We start from the raw sequence: 12,022 nt of genomic DNA, 5'->3' as shown, positions 1-12,022 counted from the left end.
AGCCCAAATCAGAGCCCGATCCTGGAGTAGTTGAACTATATATGCAATCTTAGCACCATCGTTAGCAAAAGCTTGCGGTTGCTGACGAAACTGAAGGGCACATTGAGTGAGGAAGCCAGCACATTTATCAATTTCTCTGGAGAAAGCTTTCGGTGTGGGTAGAAATCTGTTAGCTTGGGAAAGTGAAGAAGCAGGAGGTGTGGCACTTACTGCTGAGGCCGAGGCTTCCTGGAGAGGAGCGGCGGCAGGTGGAATTGCCGGCAGGGGTGTTCGTTGGGCCACAGCCTGCGTGAGAGCAGCGAGCTCGCCACGGAGATGAACAAACATCTGTTCGTGTCGCTCCAGCATTGCGGCCAGGGTGGCGAGAGTGGGAGTGGAGGCCGCCGAGTCTGCTGAGTCCATTTCCTGGCGGGATGATTCTGTCACGAGCTGAAAGCAGGGACTCAAGCGCAGAGCAGGTTGATGTCTCAGAACACGATTTATTTACACACCCGTGCAATAATATATACAGTGACGGGAAATTCAGGGTTCCAGGGGATTAGGGGAAGGCTCTCTCTCTCTCACGCTCGCTCACGTCCTCACACACGTTCGTACCGCGGGGAGGTCACAGGTCCGGGAAGATAAGCTGGAACAGGGAAAGGGAGACATCACTCACAAATCACGAAGGCATAAAGGTGTAAGACCACGGGAGCTGGAAAGGTAGACTAACGTCAGTAGCGCAATCATCCCGCGATGAGAGGATCTGTGACCCAGCCTCAAATAGAAGACGGATAATCAGCTGATCGCCAACAGCTGTGAGAGCCAAGGGCGGGAGCCAGCTGTGAGCTCCGCCCAGGCAGAGAGATAGGGGGAGAAAGAGAAAAAAAACACAAGTGTAGCCTTGTGAGGCCGGCTGGGCAGGCACGGGGACCATGACATTCTGATTCTGAAACTCGCTAAATATAGCGACAAAGTTGCTAAGTTGGCAACACTGGCAGCAACACAGATGACACGACTAACGTACTGCCACCTTCTGGCATAATGAGACAGCAAGAAAAAATCTGGAAACTAAACTTCATCTTCACCCTTGACTATCGTATGTCACACACACATCAATGAAAACAAAACACATTTTGCTATAAATTCAGTTAATTTTAGTTAGTTTTGTGAACACTCATTACAGTTTTAGTTAGTTTTCCTTTTTTGTTTTTATTTTTATTTCCGTTAACGAAAATGTTTTTTCACTTCTAGTTTTCGTTATTTCGTTAGTTTTTGTTAACGATAATAACCTTGGTCTGGACTGTCAATGGTGACTTTAATGCTGACTGTTCCGACAATCCATTTTATAACATTTCCTGGTCAGATTAGCCAATCTCTGTACACTGGAATAAACATAATCAACATGGTCAATATTTTTCCTGCGTGTTATTTCACCATCTTATCAATTCCAATGCTCCATCCTTATGTGGTTTGCGACATTATGTTTATCCACTCTGTCTCTAAATGTTTGAAGAATTTTTCAAGTTTGGGGTCAAATTTTGAGAATTTGACCATAAGTGAAAGTTATGGTGTTATCACCCCCTTCGGGGCTTACCTTTCCCAGTTTTGATGATATTCCTCCCTATTCTTTGCAAGTACCCCCTGTTGGTGACGAGAAACTGTTGGTGTGGTCAAGTGGGTGCTGTAAAAACAAAAGCTCAGGACAGATCAGTCACCAGTCATGTACTCACACACAAAATTAGCATATATCGAATTTCATATTGATCCTCTGAGTGTAACGGTACATTTTAATTTTAATTTCTCAAAGCTAAACACAATATTTTTCTTTATTTTGCTCTTGTTCTTGTGCAGCACCACCCCTCAGCACATGCCCCTGTCGGTTATATCTGTACTTTTCTGAATTATTGACTATTTCAATGAAAGGACCTAAAAGACGGGGACCAGTGTTTATTATTACATATCTCCATTTTGAGTGTGACAAGTCTATCATTCCCCTGTTATTCACAGACCTCAATAGAGGGTTTTTTGGCTTTTTTTTTTTCCTCTATAAAAGTTAATTGACTCTTTACAGTGGCCTGCTATGGTTAATAATAACACGTTCAGTCATGAGTGAAATCAAACCTTTTCTTCACTTTAGCATTTAACATTCCCAACAATATAATGTGATACATTAATCGAAACACAGCTACAAAAACACAATTTTCTTAATGCAAACATCAGTAACTCAAAATTAGCAACCAAAGGGTTAAGTCTGCATTTCACACTCATGTGAAGCTACAGCCTCCCCCTTTAGTCTCTGTCATCCTTCTGTTCCTGCAAAAACAAAACGAAGCAAGACAAAACATCCACCCTTCTTTTACAGGCTGGGTGAATTGTTTGTGGACATTTACTAATCCTAAAGTCAGTACCGTTTTTGTCTCAGTATCAAGTCAGTTAAAACTTTTAGTCGTCAGTCCATCACAGTCCAGTCACATGCATACATCCACACACATTCATACCAGATATTGTTGATAATCGAGTCATTGTTAATCTTCAAAACTGACTAGGTTACTTTTAAACATATAACACTGTCAAAGTGTTAATTTAACACTCAACAGTGTTGTATTTAACACTCAGAGGTGTGCACCCATATAGACACTCTCCAGTGTTAATTTAACACTGGAGATTTTGCTGTGTAACATGAGTTTTGTGCGGTTCTGCTTAGGACTTGGAAGTTTACATCAGTGGTATCAAGGTGACTACAGTGTACAAGAATACAATACAAGATATCAGTGGATGCAGACACTTAGGTTGGTGAATCTCAGGCTCATTACTTTGACTCTGGGATGTTACAGGGAGTGCTGTGCCTTTCTGCTTGCTCTTGTTGGTTTTTAAACTAAAGTAAACCGTCCATCACTTCTCAGGTATTGCATATGAACCTGACACTGTGGTGAGCGCTGATCCAGAAACCTGCTCCAAACTCACCTGCTCTGAAACTGCAGTCCTTGAAACCATTGGCTGTGGTCCACTGGAGCGTTGTCAAGGAAACAACACGTGAATATAACCCCATTTATATTTAAAAGAAAGATCTGATGCATTAAGGGATTTTTTTTAATGTAATTTAATTAATTTTTTTTATTTTGTGTATTTGGTCTCTTCCTCATCAGCGGCTTATGAGGTTAGTGGTTGATTGTTTTCTTCTTTGCTTCCATCAGCTGTGTAGTGGACACCACCTGTACTGTGACTGGCCCAACTGTCATCAACGTCCACGGCCAACTCAACTTCATCAAGGATCGGTGTGCTTACTCTCTGGTTTCTATTCCGTCAATCCCAAACCTGTACCTCGTGGCAAATTTCAGAGACGGCCGTCGTGAAGATGTGAGCTTTTTGGACAGCGTGATACTGCGTCTAGATGGGCCAGGTGTTCATATTCACCTGGAACAAGGCGGGAGAGTTTGGGTAAGCTGCGTCAGGCAAGCTAAGGGTACATCTTTAACCATATTGCCATGTACATTGTTGCAGCCATTACTCGATTCTCAATGGTGCTCATGGCAATTAATTAATGGTCATAACAATTCGGTCGATTGTTGGTCAGTGGTGCAAGTTTAGGTTATGCAAAGAAACTGCTGTGTTTCCTCGCATCGTTCTTCTCAGGGCTGTTAGAAGCAGTTCTTTCAGAGCTGTTGCTGTGAAATCAGCCTGTTTGTGTGTTTGACATGTTTCACTCAGTGTTTCCTCCACTTTATCTCTGCTGTGATGCAGCTGGACAACTTCATGTTGACCCTTGAAAGTTTGCCTCAGCTGGTTCATGGTGTGCAGCTCTCTAAGGACCAAACTGGAGTCACTGCCAAGCTGTCGCTCTCCAACCTCAACATTTTTGTCTTCTTTGACGGCTACACCGCACAGATCCTCTTAGAAGGTACAGAAGATAAAGTTTAATTCATGTAACGTAAACTGTAAACTGTGCTGTTATTTATTCTTCTGTGTTTGTCCAGTTTGAATATTGATGCTGATCTGACTCATTCTGTCCTGATCCTGTGCAGGACCTGCTGGTTCATCTGTGGAGGGTCTGTGTGGAAACTCCAGCAGGTCTCTGAGTGACCTGAGGCTCTCTGAGTACAGCTCCACCAGGTAAGACCTCATCACAAGCTCAGAGTCCCTCTGACTGCTGCTGCTGCTGATGTTGCAGATATTCTGTTTGTATGAATGAGCCTGAACTTTGTTGTTTGTCGCCCCCTAGCTGTGAGATGCAGTACAGTGAGCCTGCTGACACCACGATCGACTGCACCAGTGTGACTGAACAGTGAGCAGACTGATCCACAAGGCAGGAAACATCTGTGTTGTACCTTGATCTCTGTGGTACATCACATGTAACTGCAGCACAGATAGAAGATAAACACATCTGATTACAGATTATCATTTTATTATCTTCAACTTCTTCTTCTGTCTGTGGTACAGCTGTAATCTCCTGAAGGAGGCGCCCTTCTCCTCCTGTAACAGTGACATTGACCCAGAGCCCTACATAACCGCCTGCACCAACACTTTGTGTAAATATCCTGCAGTGGACGGACTCAACTGTCAGTTCCTGAAGGCCTACGCCAGAGCCTGCAGTCTACACAACCACGCTCAGGATGGCTGGACATCAAAGACCGGCTGCTGTAAGACCTTAATAAGACATTAATAAGCTCTCCTTTGTTAAAGACCTGAACTGTGGATTTTTAGAGCTCCCACGTTTTCAGGATAATACATCAGTGTGTTCCTCTGTAGCCTCTGAGGCTTTCTGTCAGGACAGGACCTGCAGCGATCACGAGTTCTGTGGTGAGAAGACGGTCGGTGGTGACACCCGCTGCTTCTGTCGGGCCATTTTTGCCTCCAAGTACCAAGAAATCAACTCTTTGGGTACGACAGTTGTGACATCACCATGACAACAGGGCTGAATAATGGAGGAAAGCTTCTAATTGTGATTTTTCTGACTGATATTGTGACGTTCAGGTGATGCAACGGTCTGCATGCAGGACTCTGCTTCAGTCACTCTGGTCGGTTGTCTCCTGGAGGACAAACACATCAATTACTCTGCTTTACAGCTCAACTACCCGACCTGCAGGGGTCAGGTGGACGAGCTCACCCACATGGTGACCTTCAGCTTCAACAGCAGCAACAGATGTGGGACGGTGGTCACGGTGGGTTTCATCTCCTGCTGTTTAAGCTTTGATCTCTGTGAATTCTAAAATTTTTGGTCATCTGAAGTTTATACCAGTCAGTCAACATCTTAAAGAGTATCAGATGTTAAAGATGAAACAATGAAGAACTTGCTTAGTATCTGATTATGTGACCCTGCAGACCAACAACAGCTACGTCATCTATAAGAACACCATCAGGAGCCAGAATTACTCTTCTGACGTCATCACTCGCAACCAGTGTTGGTCAAGTTACTTGAAAAAAGTAATCAGTAACTAATTACTGATTACTCCCCCAAAAAACTAATCCCGTTACTTTACTGATTACTTATTTTCAAAAGTAATTAATTACTTAGTTACTTAGTTACTTCTTAAAAACACGATTTACAACCTGAAGAGGTGATAAAGCTTTCAGCCCAATTCTACTTTTTCTGCATAATCCATCATACAAAATGTAATCAAATGGAAAAGTCTCTTTTTTTTAACTTGTTTTATCAGTTTTAATCTTTTAACTTTATGCATCAAGCAAAAATTTAATTATATGCAACATTCTCTGACTTGAATAAATTAGTTTAACATTTAAACCTATTTTCTACACATTCTAGCACATAAAATAAAATATTTTTTGTGTTTACACTCACTCTTTCAAATAGATGCAAGTAAAACACAGCAGAAAATAAATAAAGTCAAAGACTCAGCGGTCCTGTTGCTCTATTTTCACCTGTAAAGCAGGACTGGGGGTAGGCGGAGGTTTACCCTGGTGCAGGTGAGCCGCAGCGGTCAGTTGAAGAATCCGCGAGTTTCTCTGTGAGTTTCCCATTACGTCGTTGCGCACTCGGTGCTTGCTTGGAAGTTTAGGGGTTTTTTTCGCTGTAAAAAGTTTTCTTCCCACGCACAACGGACACTAATGTTTTTGTCACTTTTTATGGAATCAAACACAAAATAAGGTCAGTACTTCCAAGCTTTAAACGCTGCACGCTCATACTCTCTCCCACAATCGATATATGATCCATTGTTGATCTGCACACAGCTGTTGTCACTAGCGGCGCACTCGCTTACGTCACTGTCGTGAGACATTCTCGCAAAAAAATCACGGTTTTAGTAACGCAGTAACGCAGCGTTCCTACGGGAAAGTAACGGTAATCTAATTACCGATTTTGCAATAGTAATCCCTTACTTTACTCGTTACTTGAAAAAAGTAATCAGATTACAGTAACGCGTTATAAGTAGCGCGTTACTGCCCATCTCTGGTGACCATAGCAAACAGGAAACTAATGTTGTAGGAGATGAGGCAAGCACTGAATTATTTTAAATCTTGTTAGGCAGAATTTAGAAGTTGACCACACATGTACACAATACTATGCACCCCAGATTATTTCAGAGCATTAAAAACAAAACAAAAACTAAGCTTTATGCAAAAAGACTACAAGAATTTCAGAATTTTTTGGGATGAGTTTTTGGGTTCACTTTCTCACAAGAAGAACGCCGGTGAGATTTGATCCAGGAGTTTAAATCTGTACCATGACCGCTTTCGTGCATTTTTCAGGATGTCAGTGGGGCAGTTTGAGGTTTGGTTAGCAGAGTTGGGAAGACATCTGTGGAGGCAGAGAAGTAATTTTAGGGAACTGACTGACAGGGAACAGGAGCAGCTTCTAGCTGTGTATCTGAGGTAAAATAAAGGCCTTAATACTTGCAGATGATTTTGAGCTTCTAGAAATAAATTGAACACATCATTTTTGAAGTGAGAAATGTATTTGGTGACTCAAAGTCCTCCTAGAAGCAAGTCCTTCCACTCAGTTTCTTAAAAGCCTCCTGACACTTTAAACATTAGAAAAATTTATTTCAGTTGGCTGTTTAATGTTTTTGCCAAGTACTCTTTAAAATACCAGAATAGAGAGGATGGAGGATTTAAGTTTATTAGATTGATCAGTATTGCTGAACTATGAAATATTTTGAGTGCAGTGTGTTTTTTGCATACAGGCATAACAGAATAGCTTTAGTGTTTTGTTTTTTAAACTTGAGAATGAACTTATACAAAATGCAGCAAGATATTCAAAAAACATTTTTAATGATTAAAAAATACACTATATCGGATTCATATCAGTATCGGACATATAAAGTGGTATCGTGCCATCTCTAGTATATACAGAATGTGGCAACTGAAGTATACACAGAGGGAAATTCAGGGAAGTGCAGACAGCCATGTAGAACGAGACCCAGCTGAACTAAATTATCAACAATGGCACAAGGAAAGCACAAGCACACCAACTCAAAATAAACCAAAAATGTCATAATTATCTGTCAAGTTTATTTCTAAAGTACATTTAAAAACTACAGCTGATGATTAAAGTTATGTACATCTAAAAGAAAATTCAAATAACATAAAACAGAGGACACAATCAAAGTTTAGATTCAACAGTTTTTCCAAACAGTTAGAGTTGAAGCATTCGCAGAGACAACCCTGTGTTTCATCCCTGACCACCAAATACAGCACCGAGCTCCTGTCAGAGCTTCACACTGCAGCGATAAAGCTGTGCTGCACGGTGGGGACCTAAACATAATCATCAAATTAATGACAATGATAACACGATCACATGCTTAACTTGTTACAGACAAATATACACAATACACCTTTTACCTGACATCCTGTCAGAAAACACTGGAATTCAGCCTACACCTAAAAATTTCCATGTATGGTGGATCCTAGATGCACTCCAGCTGTCGATGGTGTACTGCCCACAACTCAACAATGGCCTCTGGGAACAGACATAAATAAAAAGTTGTGTAATGTTCAATCTCACATCCTGTCCAACCTTTTGGAATGAGGTCTGTCACACTAGGTGTTTTGGCAAGATGCACTCCAGAAAACATGCCTGTCACCTTTTCATTGACATTGACATTAATTTTAATGTAAATCAAATTAATTTGATTTGCATTAATTAACATTAATTATGTGTAACCACATAATTTCCTCAGGGATTAATAAAGTATTCTGAATGTGTCATTTAGTTCACTAATTAGTAGCATTTACCTTCACGACAGTGGTGATGTCTTTCAATTTGTAGCACAGCAAGTTTTTTGTGTTTATGATTCTGTGAGAATCGCTCCACATGGTTTACCCAAAGTATGTTGATTTCCTCAAAATCAAATGTGAAATGCGCCCTTATATCTGCTCCTCCCAAGCCTTGACATTCTAGATGTCTCATCTCAAAATACCTAAAAATAGTCTTTGTGTCCTTGCATGATGATACTGTAACTAGTTTTGTGTTTTTGCAAATATTTTGTTGACTCTTCATAAATAAAGGAGGTTTTCACATAGTTCACTCAAGTAAAATTGTTAAAAGTTAAATTGTCTACATTCCCCACTGGTTCCTGGTCCCTAAAAAGGTACCGTCTGAGCAGAAGCAGATGTAGATTAAAGTTGTTGTAATATGATGGCATTAACTGGACTCTAACAGTGTGAATACACAGTCATCCCAAAGATGAGGTGCAGTGAGGGTGACACGAAAACTTTCAGTGCATGCAAAATGACATCATTGCACTGAAAGATCCTCATTTTACACTCGGCTCCACTAAAATCCCATCTTGATGCAGTCTGGCCAGTTTAAAATACGTGTTCTTGCACAAAAGCACAACCAGAATACCATAGTAAAATGTCATGTGATTGAAAAAGTGAGACTGTGATGAAGATGATGTACATATGACAAAAATTAAATTTTTGCAAGAAATGCATTTTGAAAGTACACATAGTGTACTTTCTGTGGTGCAGTTTGTTAGCCCGAGTACATAAGCATACGCCGACAGATGTTCACCATCAGAGAAGCATGTACAAACTTAACGGTTCTTGATTCAGAGCCCAAATGTCAGAGTAAAGGAAGGCTTTCAGAATGTAAAGTGCGTATTGTTGTTAGCTGTAATAAAATCCCAGTGGGAACAAAATGTACACTAAAGTCCTTATTATCCAAACTGTTCCACATCCTGTATCTGTGTCTACACCGAGTCAAAGCAACATGACGTATAATGGGGTTTTTCAGATGAGTGTGTTAAGGACTGATAACAACTACGTAACACTGACACGATAACCTGTAAACATGCTGTGTACTCAAATGCATCTTTTGATATTTCAGAGGGCTGATAAAGGGACTGTGGGAGCTTTTCTATCTGTTACACCCAATAATTCTGACATGAAGCTGATGCTAATGACACTTACTAGAGATTTTTGTCAAACATCAGAAAACCTGCTCACAAAGGATTGGATCAATGGGTCAGTGAGTCCAAAGACTAAGCACAACGATCCTTCTAACATCTTTAAATGTAATGACCAATATTTTACATCCTGTTATGTTCCCTCCATTCATCCGCTAAAATTTAAAATTTGGGTTAAAACTTTTCAAACTTCAACATGGCATGTGTAAACATACTAGTTTTCTTAAGTAAGCCTAAATTATTTCTGTTTCAGAATCTTATTGTCAAGAACAACAAAATTGTAATCAAACCCGTCCTGAAAAAAATACTTTTTTATTAAGCCACAGCTGTGCAAATGATCTAGTTTAACTTGAAATCCACAAAACTTGTGAAATAAGTTAAAACTGAGGATTATCTTTCAACTTACACAGATAAATTATGTCAAAACCAAAAGAAATCAGTTTAGACTTGAGAAAAAGACTTGCTGAGGCTCAGAAAGCTGGAGCTAAAAATACAACATTAACAAAAATTTTCCAGGTGTCAAGAAGTGGAGTGAGAAGGATCATCGATACATTCAAAGACAGCCAGACAGTACAGAACAAGCCTGGCAGAGACTGGAAGGAATAGATCTCAAAGACTGGACAGAAAACTAGTGAGAGACGTGTCTAAAGACCCCAGAACAACCAACTCCTAGCGAACCTCGTCCCCACAGTGAAACACGGTGAGGATGCTTCATAGTGGAAGGAAACATGAAGAAAGAAAATGTGACAACCCTGAAGGAAAACATCAAGCAGTCAGCAGCAAAACTGTGCTTGGGTCTTCACTTTGTCTTCCAACATAACCGCAAAACAAAACAGACGTGGCTCCTTCAGGAGGCGATGAAAAACCAGCTCACAATGAGCATTACTGACTGGCCTGCACAAAGTCCTGACCTGAAGCCTGCTGAACATCTGTGGAGGGAACTGAAGACCGAGCTCCATAAAAGATGATCGTCAAATCTGGAGGTGCTTGAGAATTTTGCAAAAGAAGAATAGGCTGGGGTTACTCGGTTCAGGCTGTTATCCAACAGAGACCACACACAGCTGACTGTTAGCATCAGTGACACTAACAATTCTGACCCTGCTAGTTTTGTGTTTTTGCAAAGTAAGAAGTAATGTGAGCATTCAAAATAAAACTAGGATGTTTGAACACGCTGTTTTAAACATTCCTGCTCTGTTTAATGAAATGTTCATTGAGCGACTAATGACCTACAGTGAAGTGATCATATTAGCCAGTGAAAGAGTGACATTATTCCATTTTTACCTATAACAGTTGTGGCCGATCTGTGTTTAATTCTGGGTAACTCACTCTTACTGCTTAATCAGTCTCTCTGTAGCTACTCAGAGTTGTGTTGCTGGCATATGTGACGTGCTTCTGACAAAAATTGATTAGTGTATTAATCTTTTGTTAATCTGTCAGCACAAGGAGTGAACTAAAGGAATTTTTGTTTGATACGATATCTCTGGCCTCAAACGTTCCAGCCTTGGGACTCTCCTCCATCTCTGCCGTCTCTGTATCTTGGTGGCCTTGACGACTTTCTTGCCCGTGTGCACTTGTGTTTGCAGCCACGTGGTGATTAGAAAGCTGAGATTACGAACGGGACCGGGACAAGATGTTGGTCACTAGAAAAATCTCAGCAATCAAAATTCATAAGGAATTATTTCTAATTTTATTCCATTTAAGAAGACATAAATGTTATATGCTGAAAGGTTTCAAAAAACACCTGAAGCTCTCGGGGGCTTATTTCAGGTGTCTCTCTGTAAGAGGCTGATTCATCAGTGGGAGGTTCCCATCAGGTAGCTCCTCCAGCCCTCCTCTCTACCCCACTGGTTCCTGGTCCCTAAAAAGGTACAGTCTGAGCAGAAGCAGATGTAGATTAAAGTTGTTGTAATATGATGGCATTAACAGGACTCTAACAGTGTGAATACACAGTCATCCCAAAGATGAGGTGCAGTGAGGGTGACACGAAAACTTTCAGCACAAGGAGTGAACTAAAGGAATTTTTGTTTGATACGATATCTCTGGCCTCAAATGTTCCAGCCTTGGGACTCTCCTCCATCTCTGCCGTCTCTGTATCTTGGTGGCCTTGACGACTTTCTTGCCCGTGTGCACTTGTGTTTGCAGCCACGTGGTGATTAGAAAGCTGAGATTACGAACGGGACCGGGACAAGATGTTGGTCACTAGAAAAATCTCAGCAATCAAAATTCATAAGGAATTATTTCTAATTTTATTCCATTTAAGAAGACATAAATGTTATATGCTGAAAGGTTTCAAAAAACACCTGAAGCTCTCGGGGGCTTATTTCAGGTGTCTCTCTGTAAGAGGCTGATTCATCAGTGGGAGGTTCCCATCAGGTAGCTCCTCCAGCCCTCCTCTCTACCTGGGTGTGGACAGCAGGAAGGATCCAAATAAAGAGAGACGGACGGCTCACAGAGACACCATCACCAGACAGCCTCCTTAGCAGCAGCCTCCACCCTCCTCATCCTCCAACAGAGCTCCAGAAGGTAAGACGAGCTGCACGAGTAGAACAATAAAGAGTCACTGACGGGCATCTCTGTGGCTTTAACAGGATAAATAACAGACAGACGAAGGAGTGGGCAAAACTCGCACACTGACTTTTAGAACTTTTAAATGCCGAGTCCTCCTTTTAAAGGATAAATTC

The 12,022-nt window shown here is 41.1% G+C and overlaps 1 protein-coding gene across 1 annotated transcript; it reads left to right on the top strand.

The window, feature by feature from the left end:
- Window positions 1-413: 413 nt before the first annotated feature.
- On the top strand, window positions 414-11,821 carry LOC146635367 (alpha-tectorin-like). The gene is made up of 12 exons (XM_085350099.1): window positions 414-458; window positions 2,684-2,768; window positions 2,883-3,012; window positions 3,174-3,417; window positions 3,721-3,877; window positions 4,002-4,089; window positions 4,199-4,261; window positions 4,417-4,616; window positions 4,726-4,857; window positions 4,951-5,138; window positions 5,299-5,377; window positions 11,715-11,821. The coding sequence occupies exons 1-12, from the start codon at window positions 414-416 to the stop codon at window positions 11,819-11,821; spliced, it is 1,518 nt and encodes a 505-aa protein (XP_085206225.1).
- The last annotated feature ends 201 nt before the right edge of the window (window positions 11,822-12,022 follow it).

Source organism: Diplotaxodon limnothrissa, linkage group LG3, assembly GCF_057381915.1.
Source record: "Diplotaxodon limnothrissa isolate DT_005_m linkage group LG3, D_limnothrissa_male_GT1.1, whole genome shotgun sequence".
NCBI lineage: Eukaryota > Metazoa > Chordata > Actinopteri > Cichliformes > Cichlidae > Diplotaxodon > Diplotaxodon limnothrissa.
This window is presented reverse-complemented; position numbering and strand designations above follow the sequence as displayed.